The sequence below is a fragment of the Rhipicephalus microplus genome, chromosome 3, assembly GCF_043290135.1.
Source record: "Rhipicephalus microplus isolate Deutch F79 chromosome 3, USDA_Rmic, whole genome shotgun sequence".
NCBI classification, from domain to species: domain Eukaryota; kingdom Metazoa; phylum Arthropoda; class Arachnida; order Ixodida; family Ixodidae; genus Rhipicephalus; species Rhipicephalus microplus.
Window position 1 is genome coordinate 106,168,799 of NC_134702.1, and position 23,951 is coordinate 106,192,749.

The 23,951-nt window shown below is 46.3% G+C and overlaps 1 protein-coding gene across 2 annotated transcripts in view; it reads right to left on the reverse strand.

The window, feature by feature from the left end:
- Nucleotides 1-2,609: 2,609 nt before the first annotated feature.
- Nucleotides 2,610-23,951, reverse strand: part of LOC119182473 (E3 ubiquitin-protein ligase MARCHF3-like) — a 145,818-nt gene continuing 124,476 nt past the window's right edge. The window contains exons 1-4 of one of the 2 annotated variants that reach the window (XM_075890101.1): nucleotides 15,406-15,869; nucleotides 10,749-10,858; nucleotides 5,402-5,625; nucleotides 2,610-2,789 (exon numbers count right to left, since the gene is read on the reverse strand). In XM_075890101.1, the coding sequence (XP_075746216.1) occupies nucleotides 2,642-2,789; nucleotides 5,402-5,625; nucleotides 10,749-10,858; nucleotides 15,406-15,805 (882 nt within the window). In that variant the 5' untranslated portion in view covers nucleotides 15,806-15,869 and the 3' untranslated portion in view covers nucleotides 2,610-2,641. Of the gene's footprint in view, nucleotides 2,790-5,401; nucleotides 5,626-10,748; nucleotides 10,859-15,405; nucleotides 15,870-23,951 lie in introns of those variants that run through there. The other variant, XM_075890102.1, reaches the window with a different exon arrangement.

Consider the following 23,951-nt stretch of genomic DNA (forward strand, 5'->3'; position numbering starts at 1 on the left):
ATGGGCGTTTAGCAGGACTAGACGGGAATAGAAGTAGTGTAGGAATCTTCGCATCAGGTACTCACCATAGGTGTGCGATGGTCCTCCCTTTGGGAGCCAAGTTTTGCTGCATAACTAACCACCCCACAACCTTGGTCTGTGCATGTATGAAAAATGTGCTTACTTTGTGATCGATTCCAAAAAAAAATGACTTCCGCATTAAATATAGAAATATAAAGGAAGCGATTACATTCCTTGGTCGAAGGCCTGTCTTCTGTTTACTGGTTTTCTGGGTAAAAATGGCAATCATACCGTTATTTGAACGCGAATTATGAGGTTCTTTGGTCGCCGTTATTCATAAATATGCGTAGCCCTGTGCAATAAAAAAATACATGAATTATCCCTCCGTCACATGAATCAGTAAAAGACGAAGGTAAAACGAGTCTTTACGGTAGTAGTGCAATGTTTACTGTACATTTTGATATAAGGGAGCCAGCGCAATGTCTATTGGCGATTAACCGTGGATGCACGAACGTTCACGCTTGCTGGTACATTTTTATCGCGAAGTCTATAAAGTCTATCACCAACCATTAAACAAATTATTCTGGTCATAGATGCTTGTTCTGGCTGTAGTAGTTGATGTTTAGAGCAGAGCGTGACTGATTGGACGCCGAACTTCGCAGAACATACTCGCAGCATGTTGGAGTTATGGAACAGGACGGCTCGAATGCATTTCTTTCGACGTCATTTCCGTGGTAGAAATACGTCACTGAAGTCTCGGTGGACCCTGGCATACGAAACTTTCCTGTTAAGATGATGGCGAAAGGCCCTACTGTGGCATAGGGCAAGAGGGAGTGGCAACCAGCAGTACACCCTACCCCTGCGGGGGCACTGGTGACGCTCAAGAGGAATTGGTAAAAGGGGGCTGCGGAGGGCGATATCCCAGGGGCGAGCTTTAACCTAAAATAATCTGAATGTGAAATTACATTTGAAGAGAGGCTGAGTAATAAAAGACAGGCAATCGTTAAACGAATGCTTTGGTCACCATATTTGTGACTCTTAGTGTGAAGGTGTGCGCTCGGAAGTCGCTTTCACGGGCATTTTCTAGTAGCTCCTCACAAAGTGCGTCGTGTTACACCTTACGAAGTGATTGATGGACGTGCCGACAGATTCTGTGGTTGAAAAGTCGCCTAAAATGCTTACACGTTCATAAATACAGCCTGTCAGCAAACAGACAACGTGTCGAAAGCACGACCACCATTTGCTAAAGTGCGATAACAGTACTGGGCATTATTCGTACTTATAAAGTGGCATGTTTATCCCCAATTTTTTTCACACATGTAGAAGTCGCCATCCGCTACCATTTCCAGCGGGCTCACACGTCGAATGTATTCTACCTTTGATTACCTGCAACGTAACCGATCCACGCACCTGACTTCGGGTAATCCTTCCTATCGGATGCGCAATAGCGCCAGTGCTTGTACGCTGCGTGACAAAATAGAATAACCGAAAAAACGAAAGTGAATTTTAGCGCTGCAGTAGTGATGAATCTCGTAGCAAATATGTGGTGACGCATTGGTGCCCCAAGCTTCGCATCATCTCCAGCTCATCAACTCTACAGTCTGCCACAACGAAGAATTGCATGCTCAGGAGGCAGTTTCTCGGTTGATACGAGACAGAAGCCTTCATTTTCTGTGGGGAACTACGTCCATCGACAAAACACCACGGAGATAATGACAGAAACTATGATTCCTGTAGAATTACCTTAGGCCAGGTATCCAATTTGGTGGCACCCGGTAAGATTAAGTACGCGGTCCTCAGCGTATTTATCTTCCTTTTTGCTGGAGGCTCGGTGTCTGAAAGGATAACGGACACATGCGGAAGTAATCGTTTCGTGTCAGCTGCACCAAACTCTGGCAATACAAAGGATGTTCAAAATGACGTTGACTACTTGACGGTGCTACGAGGTGCGATGGCTCGTGGCTTCGTCAGCATCCCAGCTTCTGTAACGTTCACGCTGTTCAGAGCCGACGTGAACGCATAGTGCACAGTGGGCTTACTGAGAACACTGTGTGGCTGTCTAAAGTTGAAGTTATGGACCACGAGACGCGAATACTGAAAGATGATACTGCGCGGTGCCTAGCTATGTCTCGAAAAAAACAACTTTGCACTAACCGTAGAGTGCATTATTTGGGACAACGCAGTGTGCTTGTATATAACTATGTTATAGGGACATTAAAAAAAGAAGCAATACCCGCTGAAGTAGTCTAGTCGCTAAGATACTCGGCTGCTGACCCGCAGGTCACGGGATCGTATCCCGGCTGTAGCGGCTGCATTTTCGATGAAGGAGAAAATGCCCGTGTGCTCAGATTTGGGCGCACGTTAAAAACCCCAGGTGGTCGAAATTTCCGGAGCCTTCCACTGCGGCGTCTCTCATCATCATATGGTGGCTTTGGGGCGTTAGGCTCCGCATATCAATCACTTTTCGAAAAGTTTTGAATTCGCTAACAAAAAATGGAGGAACTCGTTTGTAGAGGAGAATGTTTTTTTTTCATATTGTCACATTGTATTCGCACAACGCTTACCGAGATTTTTGTTCGGTGAACTACTGAACCACTTTACGTGTCCTCAAGGAGCGTATTTATTAATATTGTGTGTCCCCCTAAGTCAACACGTGGTCCTGGGAACCACCGCCAGTACGCCAGAAGCAACGGTTTGACCACACGGGTCCGCTGGTCTCGGTGCTGCTGAGCACGAGCTTCAGGCGAGTACTCTCTTCGTGCCACTTCTTGTACGCTTTGTACGAGGACCTGCACCAAGGACATGTCGGGACATCAGTATGGTGGAGAAAATAGGGTACACGACTTAACAGCTGCAGGGAGAGCATGGTCTGACTGATATTCGCGACTCCAACTAAGCACTCGCCACCTGGTGGCCGTGTCTGGAAATGGCGCCAACAGGGTCAACTTTGAAAGGAACAATGTTACCACGTGGCACGCGTTGCGAAGCGGCCGCATGGTTCCATTATTTTCGGCATGCCACACAATGCGATGCAGTGCACTGCGTGGGATCACGCTGAAAATATGGCAATGTATCGCTCTATCACTTCCCGAAAGTTGCATACGACGCACAACAGAAAACGGCGGCAAATCAGGAACTAACGCATTGGAAAGCAGGTGATGGACACTACCGTAGTTTTTTCCACCCAATTCGCTCAGGACTTAATTGTTCTAGGTGAGTACATTATTACGTAGCGAGTGTGCATTTTTACAGATGTTTGGGCTTCTCTTAGCACGGAGCATAGTTTGTTTGTATATTTATATAAGTACCCGCTTAGAATACTTGTTTCCTTCTGTGTGCGTGTGTATTTTTCGCATATGCTCGCCTTTTGCACAATCCGTAGTTCTGCCCATTCTGAAATTAAGCTGCGGTCATTTTTTTTATTTCGCATGGGTGTATATATACGCATACAGACATGTGCGCGTGCGTGTATGTATGTTCGTGCATGTTGCCTCCCCAAACAAGTTAATATTACCAACCACATTACCTTATTCATTAGAAATCTATATAATAACATGGATTGGCGAACGAAAGGAACGAAGCCCACCTGTTACAATGAAAACTATACGATTTGCCTTATCGCAAGATACGCTGGCCCAGGTATAGCTCCATTCTGTAATGAAGTCAGCAGCATGGGTATTCAGCTTTTGACCGGAAAACGGAACTGAAGGGTATACATGCCATCCGCAGCGTGAGCCGCAGCATAGTTATCTCAAAAGCTTTCAAGACCTTGCCTGTAACGGTGTAGCAACGCAGGGCAAACGCGCTAGCACCTTTCGGGGAGGCCCACTACGCATGAACATTTGCCTTCTTCAACCTTGGCCTCGCTTGACAGGTTCTTCAACTTGAAGTAACTCTAATGCGGTTCGCCGAAAAGGCTCGATTTTCGCGCACACAGCGCAACTATTTTCGTTGTTTCGCCAGTGCGATCCTGTATGCCGCTTAAAATGGTGTGGTCTATGATCAGCACCATTTCGCCTTCGACGAAGCAACGCGATCTGACGCCACAATCAAGAAACTTCGGCACAGCGCCAAGCAAGAGTGCCACGTTGACCCCGGTCAGCGTAGCCACCTTTGTTTTTTTTTTTTCGATCGGTGTTGCCAGCCCACGAAGCGTTTTTCTGGAGTTGCGAATAGACATGCGAAAAGTACACGGAGACAGAGTACGGAGGAAAAGACGCTTTAATCTTAGGGTGGACAGAGAAAAGTAAGACAGTGGAATACTGAAGTTTAGGGTGCACGAAAGAAGTACGGATAGAGCAAGACTTTATCCGCACAAGCCCTTACTTGCTCCCATGTATATTTTGAGAACAGGCAACCTCGTGCACAGGCAAGATCACTTTTTGAACATCACAACTACACGCAATCTGCAAATTTATTCATACGTAGCTCTGCTAACTCTGTACGCTAAAAGGGAGAACTTTATTACGAAATATATACCAATACATCCCAAATGTTACGTTATTAAGTGAAGTACAGTCCAGAACATTTTGAAGGTTATCGTGCGAGCACCGATTTGCCCACCGCCCTATAATTTTAGTTGTTCTTTCTGGAACAATGAAAATTTATATATAGCGTTGTTGGCTACCTCGTTGCCTGCTATGTGCTACAACAGTCGCCATCACGGCGAATTCGCCAACTTTCCCTATATTTTAAAGTTTTCTCTTCATTAAGATGAAGTGTGCATTTCGTCAGCCGTTGTCTTCATGGACGATATCAAAAATGCAGTTTTGGAACGTTCAATTCTTGGTAATAACTAGCTCGGCGCAATGCCCTTTCTTCCTCCAACTTCCAGCGAAAGAAAATAAAAATAATGCGAAAGTGCCTTTCTCGGTTGAGTGTCCAAAGATTGGGAAACGCGAAACCAAATGTTGGAAGCACGTCTGACACTTCGCTTTCCTCGAAAGAGAATTCTTGGCTTTTGCACCGTTTTAGTTTTTGGTTATCACTCACACGACCGCCTTCAAATCGTGCCGGCCTGCGCAACAAAGCAGCGGACATGAAATGTAGATAAACAGTCAGACGGACGGATAGATGGATGGATGGATGGAAGACCTACGTTTACCGATAAAACCCTCCGAAGCTTCATCCCATTCATCATGATCCACTTCGTTGATATGCTGTGATTTATGAGGTTCCTCACCCTACAATATTTTGAATGAATTAGCAAAATATAATTGCGGTAAAGTTAAAAATGTGCACTGCTCCATAAATGAGCCTCACTTATGGTTTCATTATTAACGCGATATAACCGTTCTAAATCATCCCAATGAATACAATTGCAGTGCAGCGGAGAGCATCGACTGCACAGAGGAGGTACGCCTTTTACACAACGTGGATACCACTCAAACCTGTGACTTACCTAAAGCTGACGAATGGGAAGTACAGCCACAAGATGTTCTGCACCGCCAGAACTACGACCACGGCGGCGGCCAGCGTGTCTCCGACGCGGGTAGGCAAGCAGACCGCATACAACCAGGCCAGAGGGAAAACGAACCCGATGCCCAGCACAAACAGTGCGCCCAAGGCCAGGTATCCGAACACTGGACAGCGGTACTCGGCATCCGAAAGCAGGCACCATATCGGCTGCAAGCATGCAAGGTCGTGATATTTCAAAATTTCATTTAAACCTTATGCCTTCGTACCTGCACCTATAGAGCGCTTCAATGATAAATGAAGTAACATTCCTCATATCCATTCTTCCGTTTTTCTACATTTATCTTTCTGAAGTATTTGGTATACGCCTTGCCATTTTCGAATTTATGTCTGCGTACATTTCAAGAAAATGTGGCTTTGCCGTGTACAGGGGGGGGGGGGGGGAAGAAATTCGAACAGCACGGCGTGCTCTTCTCATCACTATCTGATTTACGCAATCAGGTTGAGTGCTCAAGAACGCCAGGCTTCACATAGAGTATGGCATGCACAATTGATGTCGTTGCGCATAAGCGTACTCAGGGTCCCTCTTCGGCGAGGAGGGGGAGAAAGGTTCGTCGCAGCGCTCCCAGGCCTATCAGGTCAATGAGTGGGAATGACTCCCCGTCCCTTAATTGACGGCGGGCTGCCCCTCGTATGCACGTCCACGAAACGTATACGCCACAACTTGCTAAAATAGATGTTTAAAATGTCCATAAACATTTCAAGTGGCGTTTCGCGCGAGGCAGAACCTCAAAGGTACTACCCATGCAAGCTTACGCGTAACAACTGATCGAGCTTCATGTCAATTTTCACAAGTGCTACGTACTGAATAGTCAGCGGCCAAAATCATGCGTTTTCGTCACATTACGTTTTGTTAATTGAGAAGCTAGAAGAAAAATACTGTGGAAGGCCGTGTTAAGAATAAGATTGTAAAGTGAAAGTACCAAGCTTCACATTTACGGCTGTACCAAAAGACCCAAGAAACCATGAAGATGCTGCTTGGCACCATCGAAATTCTTTGATCGAACTTGCTGTGTATGTACATCGATGCAGCCAGGGTCAGAAGCGTTGTAGCCTAGAAAACTTCCCCGTCACCTCATCTCTGCAGCTCCTAACGTCGAAACTGAAAGCACGTTTTCTAATTTTTTAGGGGCGAAGCTTCTTATAGCAGCACCCGTTCGTCCCTCATAGCCGTTGGAGTGGATAACAAGTATAACATTTTGACCTCCTACGTGGTGCCGGTGAGAGAAATCTTCTGTGCGTTGTTGTACAATAAAAAAATAGTGCTCAATGTACATGCCAAAGATGACTAATAGGGAATGTGAGATAGGAGCATTTGGCTTTTAGTTAACGCGCACGCTGCGATCTCCATTAGCAGCCATTGGTATCTACATTGAGCACTATCTGACAAGAAAGGGTTGCTACGTTATACTCCCTGTGTGTAACCTCCTTAGTTTTAGAAAGGTTTAGCGAGCGTTCAGCAGCAAGGCCATGATTACCATGAACTAGTATATACCATGAATGAACTCGAGGTAGTTAAAAGTGAGAAGTAGATACGAAGCGCAAGCCGTAAGAAAGTAAAAGCCCAATTCTCCTGTGTCTCATTTCCCATTAGCAGCCATTGGCATGTATATTGAGCACTATCTGACAGGAAAAGGTTGCTACGTTATACTCGCTGGGCGTAACCTCCTTGGTTTCAGAAAGGTTTAGCGAGCGTTGGGCCGCAGTGCCATCAATACAGTGAACTAGTATGTACCATGAACTCGAGGTGGTTAAAGGTGGGAAGTAGACCCGAAGCGCAAGCCGTAAAGAAGTGTGCGGCGTGTGCCACCTATCGTTTAGTCCTTGGAATGTCCGCTGGATGGCGGTGCTTCTATAAGGGGAATATATGATGAAAAGATGCGAGATGGTGGTACTCGGAGTGTTGAATAGATGAACGAACGGACACACAGACATATGCATGGCTGGACGCAGGGACGGACGCACGAACAGACGCACCACGGACGGGCGTATGGACGCATGGATGGTCACACAGATTGACGCATGGACGGACGGAAACAAGAACGAATGGATGGACGAATGCGTCGCCCACTCTCCATCATTCAGTCCATGAATCTTCTGCCAATTTTCTTTTAAGGAAAGTCTCCCATTAGTTTTTCACATAAAGGATTGCACGTTAAGTTAAAGGTAATCTATTATAAGTTTTATGCAACTTTAAATAGTATCTATTTGAATATACTTCGCCAAATAAGAGAACAAAAGTGTAGAAAATGAGCGCGCTATTTTCTCAAGCTGATCTGGTCCACCGACGCTACTAAGGCACATTGGTGGACGGAATCGGATGTCATCAAGGACGTGTGTTTGTAACCTGTGAAAGGGTGTGCAGTCGTCTTTTCCAGTGTCACTGCAGCACCAGAACGCTTATCCTAGCAGTTAAAAAAAAATACCACCCGCATCTTCTTATCCGGGGAACTCAACTAAATGCTTCGCAAAGGACGAGGGGACATCGCGGAAATGTTGCGTAATTAGGAATTGTTTGGGAATGTTTAATTGTGATTTCGTATTTATTATTGGCATTTTTTGGAAGTAGAAAAAGCGTTGCTTCCAACGAGGGGGGGGGGGGGACGCTGATGCGGGATCCAGTGCCTGCATATACGTGGTGGCCAGTGAACGCTTGTGCCGATCGAGCAGTCCGTTTTTACTAGCAGACGCTGCCTTCGTCAGCCTTGCGAGAAGAGAGAGGGGGAGGGCGCAAAGAGTTGGCAGGAGACGCAAGCTTGCGGCACGATACTCGAGATTCGAGCATGCATAATGGGGGTGTGTACATCACCGCCGACGCACGACACGTAACATCGTGAGACTAAGAAATGCTCCGAATTTAAAAATTACTACCCAGTCAAATTCCATCTTTGTGCCTTGCATAACATCAATTCCCGAGGTACGTAGGATCATAGATCCTCGAGTCAGCATCCCAGTAGGTATAATTTTGATTTCTCAAAAATGGCGTAAGACAACTGCCGCACGAAATTGCTCGCAACGTTTCTCTCTCTCACACACACACACACACACACACACACACACACACACACACACACACACACATATATATATATATATATATATATATATATATATATATATATATATATATATATATATATATATATATATATATATATATATATAAGGTACGGGATATGGCCCAACGGGAGCGTTGTCAACAAGGATAAATATATTCGTTTCCCAACAGTTTCGGGAGGGGTCCTCCCTTCATCAGGGGATGATTTATACTAACATGAACTTCCCAACTTCGTTGCTTCCGCGTCCCTCTCGCCTTGAAAGATGCTTGCGAGAGTAAGAGAGAACTAAAAACGAAAGAAAGAAAGAAAAAAGAGAATAAAAAAGCCGAAAAGAAAAAAAGAAGAAAGAAAAAGAAAGAAAAGAAGGAAAGTAAAAAAGAGGAAGAACCACTGTCAACACTGAGAGCGAAACCAAATGTCGGTGTACGTCCATATCGGGTTCTTATCCTGTGCTGGTCAGTTCTCGACGTGTGTCGGGCCACCCAAGATTGCCGCCGCGGTGGCGGGAGGGGTCCTTACGCGTGTGTCGGGCCACCCAAGATTGTCGCCGCGGTGGCGGGAGGGGTCCGTGACGGCGTGCGTAAGGACCCCTCCCGCCACCGCGGTGACAATCTTGGGTGGCCCGACACACGTCGAGAACTGACCAGCACAGGATAAGAACCCGATATGGACGTACACGGACATTTGGTTTCGCTCTCAGTGTTGACAGTGGTTCTTCCTCTTTTAGAGGCGAAGCTCCTTATAGCGGCACCCGTTCGTCCCGCGTAGTATGTAACTAGTCATACGCTTTGACCTGCAAACATTTTGACCTCCAAGGTGGGGCCGGTGAGAGATTCCTTCTGTGCGTTGTTGAACAACAAAAAATAGTGCTCAATGTACGTGCCAATAGCTGATAATGGGGTATGAGAGACAGGAGCATTCGGCTTTTAGTTAACGTGCACGCTGCGATCCCCATTAGCAGCCATTGCATGTACATTGAGCACTGTCTCAAGGGAAAGGGTTGCTACGTTATACCCGCTGGGTGTAACCACCTTAGTTTTAGAAAGGTTTAGCGAGCGTTGAGCCGCAGTGCCATAATACAATGAACTAGTATATACCATGAATGAACTCGAGGTAGTTAAAGGTGGGAAGTAGGTACGAAGTGCAAGCCGTAAGCAAGTAAAAGCCGAATTCTCCTGTCTCTCACTTCCCATGCAGCCATTGGCATGTACATTGAGCTTTATCTGCCAGGAAAAGGTTGCCACGTTATACTCGCTGGGCGTAACCTCCTTGGTTTTAGAAAGGTTTAGCGAGTGTTGGGCCGCAGTACCATGAATACAGTGAACTAGTATATACCATGAACTCGAGGTGCTTAAGGGTGGGAAGTAGACCCGAAGCGCAAGCTGTTAGAAAGTGTGCGTGTGCCACCTCTCGTTTAGTCCTTGGAATGTCCGCTGGATGGCGGTGTTTCTATATGGAGATCATATGATCAAAAGATGCGAGATGGTGGTACTTGGAGTGTTGAATAGGTGGACGAACGGACACACCAACAGATGCATGAATGGACGCATGAACGGACGCAGGGACGGGCGGATGGACGCATGGACGGTCGCACAGACGGAAGGAAGCAAGAACGAATGGACGGACGAATGCTTCACCCCACTCTCCATCATTCACTCCGTGGATATGCTGCCAATTTTTTTTACTCTTTCTTTCCTTTCTTTTTTTTCATTTTTTTTTCGTCTTTTTTCTTCTCGTTTTTTTCTTTATTTCTTTCTTTTTTTAGTTCTCTCTCACTCTCGCAAACATCTTTCAAGGCGAGAGGGACGCGGAAGCAACAAAGTTTGGAAGTTCATGTTAGTATAACTCATCCCCTGATGAAGGGAGGACCCCTCTCGAAACTGTTGGGAAATAAATATATTTATCCTTGTTCACAACTTTGTTGTTATCCTTCTTTATCCTTGTTGTTATCCTTGTATATATATATATATATATATATATATATATATATATATATATATATATATATATATATATATATATATATATATATATATATATATATATATATATATATATATATATATAGTCAGGTATTATCAGATGAAGGACAGACTCAGTCAAAATAAACGCTTCCGTTTCAACTCATTCTCACGGAGGACCTACCTAACTGTTTGCAACGCTACGGCCACTTTCGCCCCGATGTGCCTGCCTATATACATAAACTTAACTTACCTGTGCCTGCTTCCGGACTGTGAAATGGAAGTGGCAGACCTGGCACTGGGGGTCCACCGTGCGCTGAATCCAGCTCTCCAGGCACTCTCGGTGGACGAAGCCAATTGTGCCTAAAAAATCAAGAATCGTCGTAAAAGTGAGCCTTATTGGTATAATGTATAGAAAGTGATGATGTGCAGAAATATAAGTATTTTAATGCTTTTTATTGTCATTTAGTTTCCACGTGTGAGCGCTTTAGTACAATTTCATTGTTCTCCTTCAGGTTTCTCTCAAATTTTTACAGTACTTGCTTATCTTTCACACACATCTCGATGCACTGGTCTCCCGTGCCCCACCGGAAAATCTGAGCTGCTACTATATAGACCAACATAAAAAGGCAGACCTCCCAAGCACCATAACCCACATACCTACACAGACGTGCAACTTAAAACACGAGATGGACACACCATCCCCCATTATCGACAAGATAAGAGCACTAGGGTTAATGTTGGAAGCCCAAGGTACCAACGGGAAAACGATAGGCAATATCGTAGCGAAAGTTTCTCAAACGTGCGCCTAAACAAAAGAATTACGAATAAACATAGCGGCTTGAAAGAGGCAAATGTCATAAGGCTCATCCACGCGTTTGTCATCAGCCACATTAAGTATGTTTCTGCCTACCATAGATGGTTCACAGTAGAAAAAATCAAATTAAACAGCCTCATAAGAAAAATCTACAAACAAGTGCTGGGGCTCATGCAAAACACAAATACAGAGAGGTTGCTTGAGCTAGGTTCACATAATACACTCGAGGAACTGATAGAGACGCAACGTATTGCAACGAGCGCCTCTCTAAAACTAAGACTGGTAGATACATCGTGAAAAAATAAGACATCACTTTCCACACACAATACGGCACCAAATGCGACATCCCTCTTGATTAATGGGCTAAGCTCACAGTGCCCCCGTTACCTAAAAACATGCATTCCATGCACAACGCAGGTAGAAGGCTGAGCAGAGCCCAGACGATGACAAAGAGCTTCGGAAACAACGAAGAAGAGGTCTTCGTAGATGCCGCTCTTTACAAACACAAAAGCTGCTTCTTCGTGGCAATAGTTAACCACAAGAAACAATGCAGTACCCGTCTGACACTACACACGAGACGCGTTGAAACGGCGGAAGAGATAGCAATAGCTTTGGCCATATCACAAACTGGCGCGTGTTGTATAATGAGCGATTAACAAGCAGCTCTAGACAACTTTGCAAATGGCAGAATCTCCCCTGAAGCACCGCTTGATTTTAGAACAGGCAAAACCAACCAAGACGACAGATGCGCTTGCATTCTCTGGTTGTTAGCTCACACACCCGACACCACGGGAGATATCAACCCTAACGAGGTGGCACACAACGTAGCTGGAGGACTCACTTTTCTGGCTACGACTTATGTTGATTCCTTGTCGGAATATCCAAATGTGTAGGAGTGGGACGACCGAATTACAACATTCAATGAAATTACCAAACATAATTTACAGGGGCGTGTTTACCTCCCTCCTCACCAGATAAACTTAACAGGGTGTACAGTCTGTCCAATGGCGACAATTACAAACCAGATCCTATAGTAATCCAGCGCTACTATGTGCTATGTATCCAGAGATATACGAGACCGCTCAATGCAAAGATTGTCAGGCACGAGCTTCGTTAGAACATATACTACGAGAATGCCAAGGATTGAAACACAGTAATGAGAACGTGGCCTCCACCGACAGCCTCCGCGTGCATTTGCTGGACGTGCTGCTCAGTTCAGCACTGCGAACAGCTACGGGCGATTCAGCGGGCCAAGGTAGCCGCTAGGAGGCAAGACCTAGCTTACACTTAATGTATATTAGGGGCGAAGCAGCTTAGGGTCGCGCAATGTTGGGTTGCTGTCGTCAAGCCTAGTTTCACCGTAGTTCCTATACGAAACGTCGGTGTGAAATATCTGTGCCCGATAACGCGTCTACAATGCGTATATGGCACGCATATTGTTCTGGAAAATAATACGTTGTGAGTTTATAAAAGCGCAGACAATCTGCCAGCCACCAACGAAAGCATATGACACAATAAAAAGTAACGAGAACAAAATACAAGCTTCTTACCCAGAACAAAATATAAGGCTACAACACATCATAAAAACGGCGACGCTAAAATGCCATCGGAGTGTGCACATATAGTGTAAACAAAAGCATTGAGGCTCATCACATATGAGGTACTCTCCCATAGTAGAGTAGCGAGTACTCAAAATCCTTAACTACTTTTTCTAAACACAAAGTATTATAGAAACAACAAAATGGGTGTCGACGACATCTTAGTATCACATGAGCCATAATACCTCTCTATGGTATATAGTGGGACGGCTTTCTCCTCTCTCATAGTAGATTACCTAGTGCTCTGTATTGTTATACTCTTTTTCTAAAAATCAAAAGGCGGTTAAGCAGAGCAAACAATAGAAAAGGGCACAACACCGTAAAAACGCTGACGTTTAACCAACCATCCATCAAAGCATATGACAAAGCAAAATGTTAACTGAAGGAAAACTAAATGCTGCTAACTAAAACAAAGTAGAACGCGATGATTCACGATCGGATGCAACCATGCACGGACTTAAGCATGTTGCTCATATGTTCGCAAATTCACATTAAGCTTGTGCACACAGCGCTGGCGCACATCCATGAAGAACCCATAAAGTATTCCTTTCTCGATGTTGCTATGTCTTTTCGATGCTCGCTGGGATGTGAATAAATTATTATTGTTAATAATATTACTGGTGATCGTGCGAGGCTATCACGATTTTCAACTTGAGTAGGCAAACTTCTCAACTAATAGAACCGGTGTGCGAAACGCGTTGCGAAAGAGGAGAGAACAGCACATTTTTGAGTATCCAAAGAACACATTGTGCGGTGGTAATACAGAACCATGACTGATGGTTTCTTCTGAGCACATTACGTGTACTTCTACAATGACCATGTCAGCAATACATTTCACCAAACCATCCGTCGACGCTCCATTCAACCTCGGCTGAGCTCGAACGCAATTTAGCGTTCCTATACGGCCACGAACAAGTGCAGTTGAATCTGCCGTTAGTTCAAAATTTCCCTATGGAATACCTAATTCTTGTATCTCTTGCGTGCACATATGACATGTGGGAAGTAGGGCTCAACCAAGATTCACTTGCGCTGGCCGCACGCGTTTGGCGACTAACCAAGGGAAGGCGATTGCTTATGCTCCTTCCTCGCTAACAATAACTTCCGGCTCTACACTACTCCTGCATAACTCACTGTGGTCTACAAGTGTTGTGCAATTGAGTTATCGAAGTGCGAGTGCCGAGCTATCTACCAAATCAGTGCCGAAAACTGAATGGTAGCGAGAAGCAGCAAAAATTGGACCAAGATCCCGACTATAAAAACTAATTCCACGCACGCGTCTCCCACCCCGCATAAGCTGCACGCTGCCATTGTGGAGAAAGCATCTCATTTACTGTATGCGTCTCATACGCCTGTCACACGGTCACCACGAAGCTCTGTTAAACTCCGTCAACGTAAAGCTATGCTAGGTAGTTCGATGGAGATGGAGTTGTATCAGTGTCACACGGCAATGACAAGGTTGCAATAGTTGCCGCGAGGGGGCTCAGCCGGCACTGTTTGAGTTTCACAGGAGTATCCCAATTTCATCTCTAGGTGCTTTTTTGTGAATCTTCGATTTTAGGTTTTTATGAAAACACAATATTAGTTACGTCTGAAAGCAGCGAAGTATTAAAAATTATTTCAAATGGAAACACATTCGCTAATTGTAGCAATGCTGACAGCGATGCTGGCCACCTTGGGCCTAACACTACGTTTGTTTACAATTGCGCTGTGCTTAGCGGTGACTAGTTGGTTTTGTAGCCCATGTACCAATTAAAGTTCTTGTTCTTTTCCCTCGTAAGCGTATCCCAAGTCACCCTTGAATTAGGCCTGGTCCCATTACTCATTCCTGCAGTCGTCGAAGCGCTGTCAGTCATTCCTTTCCCGGGCACACGCAAACACGGCGGCGACAAGATCCGCACTCATGGACGATGTTCTTCACACCGCGCCAAAGAAGCACACGTTATGAATGAATACTGCAAAAAAAGAACGTTTAATGTTGCCAAAATATATTTATTGTTGTCACTGTGGCAATTTAGTGCTCGAAATTTTTTTTCTGACCTGCCGATACTGGGAACGAGCATACCTCGTTCCGCTGCAAAGGGAGATCGTCGAACGTCCTTTACGAAATGCTTCGTTTACCTTCGTTTGCGCAAGGATTGCCGTGTGACACGGACCACATCTCCCTTGTCGTAAGGACAAAGGAGCTAAACGGTGTTCACGGGAGCCCGTGTGACAGGGGCATCATTTTCAGCGCATGCGAAAGGCTGGAGTTGACGATAGTGAACCGTGAAGTCAGATCACGCAGGACTGTCTTGCCAGTGAAGGGTTAACATGTTGGTTAATGGTCATGCTGGAGCAATTATCCCTGCATTTCTTATGCAGCATTTACTCTGCGCTCCATCATGGCTTTTTTTAGTCACCGGATATGCATGCATCGCTTCTGAAACAGGTTAAACACCGAAGCCCGTAGTGCATCGTTCCTATAAAAAAAAATGGAGCGTACAGAATATCCTTACCGCGGCAGTTGCATGGCTCCAGCAACGGCTGCTTCGCGTCTCCGTAGAAGCAGATGCGGCACGTGGGCGCTCCGTCGCTGCTGTTGCTCAGGCTAAGCGACTCGGCCGAAGTTCCACGTTTAGACCCCGACGTCAAAGATTGGTCGTTGATGGCCGGCGTCTTGGAATCAACCTCTTGGGTCCACGACGTAGACACGGTGTCCTGTGACCTGGCCACGTCTCCAGAGCCCAGCAGGAAATCCATCTGCACTATGGCCGAGGGGGGAGAGCCCGTTACTGGTGCGGCTGCAGACAAAAGGACGCCTCTGCCAGAATCCGTGTCGGAGACGAAGCCCGAAGGAGTCGCTGATGCCACGGTGTGCGGATGGGTCGAAGCTCCTGCTTCAGCTAAGTGACTCATGGCTGCCTTCTCGTCAAAGGTAACTGCTCCTTAGCTCTCCCCGAATACTTCTGCTGTAACAAGACCAGCGCAGAAAACGTGAAAAGAACTAACGTGCGTCCTCTGCAGAAACCGCGTGCTTCTTCTTCAACGTTTTCTTCTTCTCAACTTATGACCAAAAATTCTTTTTCTCCTTCTTCTGTTACACCCACTGCAGGGAGTTGGGAGAGAATTGAGTGGTCCTATAAAATCTTGTGGAAGTTTCTAATAACGCAGGTTGGAATAATGGTTGGTAAATCAATTGAGTCTTATTAACCTAGCGCAACCCACCCTGTGGAATCGGCCATGAAAGAGGTGGTGCCTTGATGAAACAATGATTTTTTTATAATCAAAACTTGGAAGTACATAGGTTTTGAGACGACTCTTGCTCATTTCACGAGAAGATAAACAAAAAAAGTACTGATGTTCTTGTAGAATAACCTTTTTAGAGGTAATGTTAGCGTTCAAGGCGTTTTGTTTAACGTAGGAAATCGTATACAGCATCGCAGACGTTGCTGTGGCTAAATGTTTAAAGCCCAGTGTCTTTGCCCCAAAATAAAAGCCACCAGAAGTGATTAACTAATCAGTGCAGTACAGAGAGAAACATTTTTTTTATTGGTGTATTATGGACGCTAAGAATAAATGGAATAAGGATTCTCTGACATTGCAATGGAGGCATGAAGTATACTATGCCAGACCATACCTGTGTAGATAAAAGCTCAGGAAGTACTCGGCATCGTTATCTCGCAACTGATACTTCTGGCCTTCTGGAAGAAAACCATCAATTTTTCCAATGGTAATGATGGTGAAGACAGTCAGATGCTGACAATGTAGAGCTTTAGCGAAGTCACCCGAAGCGGCAATTTTTTCGAAACTGCAAATACAAACGCTAACATCTACAATATAGGAATTGTATGACCATCGTGTGAAGCGACCACGATCGCATCTGTTTTTTTTTTTTTCATCGAGAGTTATAGCTATCTGCCTCGTACCCACACCAAGCGAATAATACGTATGTCTTAGAATAAGAGAGTAAAATGCTTTTATAGAACCTGAAAAAATTGATGCAGTGAATGAAGACCAGACAAAAAGGCTGTCCATCAGAATGACTGATTCTGATATCAGTATAAGCGATTTGCGGAAATTTAAAGCAATGGCAAGTAATTTCGCGTAATCAATAGGGCAAAATTCGGGTAAAGAAGTTGAAAAATATCAATCAGAGGATGGAGATGTGATTGCCACAGTTTCCTTTTATTACTGCCGAACGATTCAAACACCTGTTAATCTTAAAAATCGACGAAACGTCGCTTCTACAATTTGAAGAATTTCGGCACTTGCAATTCACATGGAACACCGCAAAATGCCTTTCCCGTCAATGTGAGGTGATCGACCCTCACAGGCTTTCGCTGTAGAGTTCCTCGGTTAAATTTTTATCTTCACAAATCAGGATTTTCATCAACTAACCTATGTGCACTTTGCAATGAACCGGAAACAATAGATCACTTTCTTCTCACATGCCGCCGCTTCGCCTCACTGCGCCGAATAATTCTTGAAAGACCGATTGGTATGCTCGGATTGCCAGTCAATACATCCACCCTATTATCCTTTGGAGCCAGTCAGTTGGGTGTGGGCCGCAGTGCTATTCTGTCAGCGCTACATAAATTCATTCAGGCAACCGGAAGGATACGCTGCTAGTGGTACTGCCAGATATATCCAATTCTTTCTCCCACTTCCTCAATCTTGTTAATTTGTTTTATATATTCTGGTTTATCGCATTCTTCTGCAATTTTTCACGTTTTTTCAAAGGAACATTATTATTGTTCCTATCTAATTTCTCTTTATTTTTTTTTCATCAAGCGTTGTAAAAAATGATCTATTATGAGGTTCAGTGTGGCCAATCCCCCATGTGGGTATGAGCCAAGATCTCCTAGGAGACAAGACAAGACAAGATGTGATTCTCACCCGTGACTTTCTTTAACAAACAGAAACATCAGTTGCTATCACTGAGGCCATCAGCCGGCTTGACAAATGGTCTTCCAAAATTCCATGTAAGTATTTACTGAGCAAATGTTCGCAATTATTCGAAAACATATTGTCAAATTCTGTTCTAATCTGTTGTACAGTTCTGATGATGAGTAGTACTTCACATAACTTCTCTTCGGTTGTTGTTGTTGTTGTTGCTGTTGTTGTTTGGTTTGGTTTGGAAAAACTTTATTGACAAGTCCGAAGGCGTGCGCCCTAGCACACGGCGGGCCGCTCCCACGATGGGACAGTAAGGCCGAGCCCTAGCGCCGCATCGTGGGCCCTCTGGACAGCCCAAAGTTGCGATGTTATGTCTGGACTCCGGAGAGCGGAGTCCCACTTTCTGGACGATGCTGTATCGGTGCCACGTACCGAAGGGCACTCCCAGAGCATGTGGTGTAAGGTGGCTAAACCGCCACATTTTGTACACGAGTTGGTTAAATAAACATCAGGATAAAGCTTGTGAAGAAAGGCAGGGTTAGGGTACGTTTCTGTTTGAAGTAATCGCAATGTAAGCGCCTGCGCTCTATTTAGCTTCGCATGTGGAGGTGGAAAGATTCTCCTATCCATAGCGAAATGTTGGGTTATTTCATTATATGTAGTTGGCGGATCCCTGTTTACGAAATCTCCAGTTCGACCCAAAGGTCCTCCATGGCCGCGGACAGCTAACCCTCGCGCCCTGGAGTGGGCCAACTCATTGAGATTTATGATCCCTCCGTCCATGTTTCCCATATGAGCTGGGAACCATGTAATGGTATGGGTTGTAAGCAACTTATCACCGAGTATATTTTTGGCCTCTTTGCACACAGCTCCAACACTGAAGGCACGAATGGCAGCTCTAGAATCGCTAAATATGTGTTCATTACGCTGATCTAAAAGAGCCAAGGCGATGGCAACCTGCTCAGCTGCATTGGCAGTTCTGGCGCATACCGACGCCGCATTAATTGTAATGCCTTTGTGGTTGATTGCCACTACCGTGAATCGGTCTCTCTGGCCATCATATTGCGCCGCGTCCACGAAACAGGCCCCCCCGTCAAGATCCGCAACTTGGCGAAGAAGGGCCCGAGCGCGCGCTCTCCTCCTTCCAACATTACGTTGGGGATGCATGTTCCGCGGGGCAGGCGAGACAATGATGTTTTCCTTCTGATCCCTCGTCAACCCTTGGTACAGAGCCTCAATCTGAGCTGGTGGAATACCCATTTCTGCGAGAATCATCCTCCCCGCTTTTGAGCCAGACAGCCTAATTACCTGTGTTCTTTCTTGTGCTTCCGCAATTTCCTCCAATGTATTATGAATTCCCAACTGCAGGAGACGATTGGTGTGGGTGTAGTTGGGGAGCCCAAGGGCATTCTTTACAGCTCTCCTGATCATTGCATTAAGCTTGTCCCTTTCCATTCTCTTCCAGACATGCATTGCCGCCACATATGCAAAATGACACAGCAGAAAAGCATGTATAAGCCTGACCAAGTTGTCCTCTGATAGTCCTGTCCTTCGGTTAGCCACCCGTCTTATGAGCCTAATAACACTGTCTGTCTTTTTTTCCAACCTTTTAATCGTGATGGTGTTGGTGCCCGTTGCTTCTAGCGTCATACCTAAGATCCGAATGGAAGCGACTTTGGGGATTGATCGTCCACTTTTGGTACGTAAGTGGATGTCATTTTCTAGGGGCGGCACCCAGCCTCGCGGTCGACGGCCCCTCCTGACCGGTTTATAGAGGAGAAGCTCAGACTTTTCCGGAGAGCAAGAAAGGCCTGTGTCTTCCAGAAAACTCTCGGTAGTGTCGATGGCCTCTTGCAGGGCCGCCTCTACAGTGCCATCACTTCCTCCTCTACACCAAATGGTGATATCATCGGCATAAATTGTATGACCAACATCTGAAATTCCAGAAAGCTGCCTCGAGAGACCAGCCATGACGATGTTAAAAAGTAAGGGTGATAGAACAGATCCCTGCGGGGTGCCCCTATTTCCCAGCGCTTGCACATCCGATTCTAGATCTCCAACTTTAAGTATGGCTTTTCGACCACACAGGAAGGATCTGACAAACGCATGAAATGAGGAACCTAGGTTGAGACTTGAGATCGCATCTAAAATAGAATCATGGCGGACATTATCAAACGCTTTTTTTATATCCAAGCCTAGGATCGCCCTGGTGTCTCTGGTATGATTATCTAAAATTTGACACTTAATGATTTTCATAGCATCCTGCGTACCGAGGCCTGGCCTAAAGCCAATAAGGTAGTGAGGGAAGAGATCATTGTGCTCTATGTAGTCCGCGATTCGGTTCTGGACAACGTGTTCCACCACCTTTCCCACGCATGACGTGAGAGAGATGGGGCGCAGATTGTCCAAACTTGGTGCTTTACCGGGCTTGGGAATGAGGATCACCTTGGCCAACTTCCATTGTTCCGGGATGTCACCTCCCTTCCAAATCCTATTAATCTCATCAGTAAGAAATTCAACAGAGTCATCTTCCAAATTCCGAAGCGCTTTGTTGGTGACCTTATCTGGACCCGGTGCCGATCGGCCATTAAGTTCGTGCAGGGCACGTCGCACATCGCTGATGGTGAAGGGTTCATCCAAATGGGCACAAGGTGTTCCCATATACCCCGGATAGGCTTGCATGGAATCAACTGCTAGCGGTAGATACTTCTCAGCAAGCTGCCCCAATAGCTCCGCGCCCGAGGAGGATTTTTGAGCAAGATGAAGTATTCTAGCAAGGACCCCCCTCTGATTAGATTTAGTGCCCGACTCGTCAAGCAAGTGTTTTAAAAGATTCCATTTACCTCTGGTTCGCATTTGTCCATCGACTGAATTACAAATTTCATCCCACTGCTGCCTCGACAAGTTTTTGCAATGTTCTTCAATTTGTGTATTTAACTCTGCTATCTTTTTCCGAAGCCTACGATTAAGTCTCTGACCCTTCCATCTGGCCAATAGCGACTGCTTTGCCTCCAGTAAATGCGCAAGCCGACTGTCCATTTTGTTTGTCCGTACCTCTGTCTCAATGGTTCTGGTAACCGCTCTAACGTCCTGCAGCAGCATCTCTGTCCATTGCCCCAGAGAGTCCGGGATTTCCCCCTGTTCCGCTCGAGCGCTGCGTGACTCCCGAAATTTATCCCAATCTACGTAAGTAAACTTTCTTTTAGATTTTGCCTCCATCTGTATTTAGTAACTGTAATATAATGATCACTTCCTAAATCCGTCAGAAGATTTTCCCAACCTACCGAGCCAGCATTTTTCACGAAAGCTAGGTCCGGGGTGGAGTCCCTGGTGGTGGATGTGCCGCGCCTAGTAGGAAACATCGGGTCCGTAATTAACGAGAGATCCGCATCTCCCGTCTCCTGCCACAAGCTCCTGCCTTTAGCTGAATCATACGGGTAGTTCCACGCCCGGAAAGGCGAGTTAAAATCCCCCGCCACAACCAGAGGAGAGAGCCCAGCCATTCTGGTTGCCTTAGCTATGATCGTCCTAAAACGCTGCCTATGATCACTAGGGCTACTATATATGTTCAGTATAAAAATGCTGGAAAGGTTGGAAGAACTCGGAATGACCTCAACTAAGGAGAGCTCCGTTTTATTAGGTCTTACCCCTAGATCATGTGTCACAAAGGTGAACTTGTTGCTGACTAACGTGGCAATCCCTCTGCCTTCCCCTTTAACTGCATGTGCCTTGTACCCCGGGAGGGTTACACTATCAGACAGCGTCTCCTGCAGTAGGATCACTTGCGGCTTCTCGCTGTGAGAGCGGACAAATTGCTGCAGGGTGCCCCTTTTGCTAAGGATCCCCCTGCAGTTCCATTGCCATATACGAAATTCAGCGTGCGAGGCCATCTTGATCATTGGAGGTGCTCCCTGACCCTGCCGTCAGGTTCTGTACAGAAGCAACTGTACTATTCGAACTGGGGATACTCATGGGAATGGGCGCCGATAAAGGCGTTCCCTCTGGAAAGAAATCCGGGTGAATCCGAGCTGCTCCCCTGATATTGGGGCTCTGCACCATAAGGCCGGCGTTCTGTAATTGATTCTCCACACATTGAATTCTGGCATGTTGAATATCTATTTTCTGATCCATAACTGTGAGACGTTGATCGACCGCCGAGAAACGCTCATTAAGTTTGTGAATCTCAAGGCAAATTGAATTTAGAGTCTCCTTAATTTCAGATTTAGCTCTAGCCTGCACATTCTCGGCTGAAGTCGCAGCCTTACGCTTGGCTGGGTTACCCGAGGGGCCCGCTTCCACGACCATGGGAACCTCCATGGGTTGAGGAGAGGGAGAACCTACACACGGAGAAGCAGATGCCAGAGTAGCTTGAGATGTACTGACACGTCTAAGCTCAGCCATTTCGGCTCTCAGCGACTCAATAATGCTGCGCATTTCGGCATTCTCCTTCCTAAGCTGATTTAGCTCCGCTAGACCATGCTCTGGCGCAGTGCCTCCCGTTACCTTTTCACCTCCTCCGCTGCGCACCCGGTCAGCCCAGGAGCCACCCTGCATCTCCGGTTGGGGTGGGCTTTGGAAACGGACTGTGCCATGCGGGTCCCTGGACTGGCTCCTCGAGTGCGATGGGCCTCTGGATTGGGACCGACGACGATCTCTGGACCGGGACTTGGCTCGGCCTTTAGACGAAGTTCCCTTTCGCTGGCCTTGGGAGCGACTTCTGGACCGAGATCTGGATCTGGACCGACTGCTTGCCTGTTGCGATGAGTCACGGCTGTCCACCCCAGTTGCAGCAGAACGACTGTTTGAACTGGAGTTGCGGTGTGCAGGCTGGCTCACACCCTCGTCGGCGTTAGCAGGTACCGTTTGCTGACTACGACGCTCTGATTCCGCACGGCGCTCTCTTCGCCGCCTTCGCACAATAAATGGAAGCTGAAACCTTTGCTGGCAACTTTTATCCGTCGTGGCGTGTGGGCCGCCACAGAATCCACAGGTCGGGGAACATTGATGGTTCTCATCAGGGTTGTTGATTCCGCACCTCTTGCACACAGCTTCGTCCGGTGTCGGACAGACGTCCGCCCTGTGCCCGAGTCTGCCACAGGCATAGCAGCAGTCATGCTGCCGATGGTAAAGCGAGCATCTGACCAGCGCTGTGCCGAAATAAATGAAGTTGGGAACTTTGTAGCCATCGAAGACAATAACCACCGTCTCAGTGTTCTTAATACGTCTGACTCCCAGAGCCGTGGGGTTTCTTTCAGTAAGGATGCTCCTCTCCAGCTCCGTCTGGCTCTCCGATGCGTCAATCTTACGGATGACCCCCTTGCAGGTCTCATGCGGGGCAGCCTCGTAAGTGTTGATGTCATACTTCTTCATTCCCAATGTAAGGCAGCTCATCCTGAGGTAAGAGTCAGCGTTCGCACGGGACGCCGTGCTAATAACTATGATATTTTGCGTTGCATTCGGGCAGACAATGTCCTGACTGATGAGCGTGGGTACAATTCCAGCCGCCTCTGCGATTGCCCGGCCAAGTCTAGCTGAGCCCGCCTTCTCAACATCCAAGCCACCCCTTGGACGGACGATAATCTTCCAGTGCTCGCTAGGCAGTCGAGGCTGTTGTTGTTGTTGTTGTTGTTTTCCTCCGCACATGGCTCGTACCCTACGGAGAGGATTGGCCGATTAAAAGTGAACTTGCCCGATACTGTTTGCATTGATTCATTAAATGAGCACGTATATTGTTGGTCTTTGTCGTCGTTAGCTTGACACGGTCGGCGCGTTGTTGTTCCCCTGCAGAACCGAGGTATAACGTCTCATCAAAATATCGACGTCGCACTATCTGTTCAGTATCTCCAGAAAACTAGCCGCTAGTTTTGTCTGCTGTTGCGTACGTTGGTTACAGATGGCAATTCAGGCGCAATGTCGATCGCAATTTTAAGCTAACTTGTGTGCGATATTGAACTGCTGCAGCGGGGCTTTTAAAACAGAATGCAATGTAACGCTCGATTCTGAGAATGCAATATTTGCAGAACGTTACTGCGCAGTGTTATACCCAGCCATTGAGCAGAGGCATCTGTGTTGCCCAAGTTTATGGACATTGGCCGCTATAGTGTTGCACAAACTGAAACAGGGAAATACAGGGGACGCATTGTGCGCTTCCCCCTTCATGCCTGGC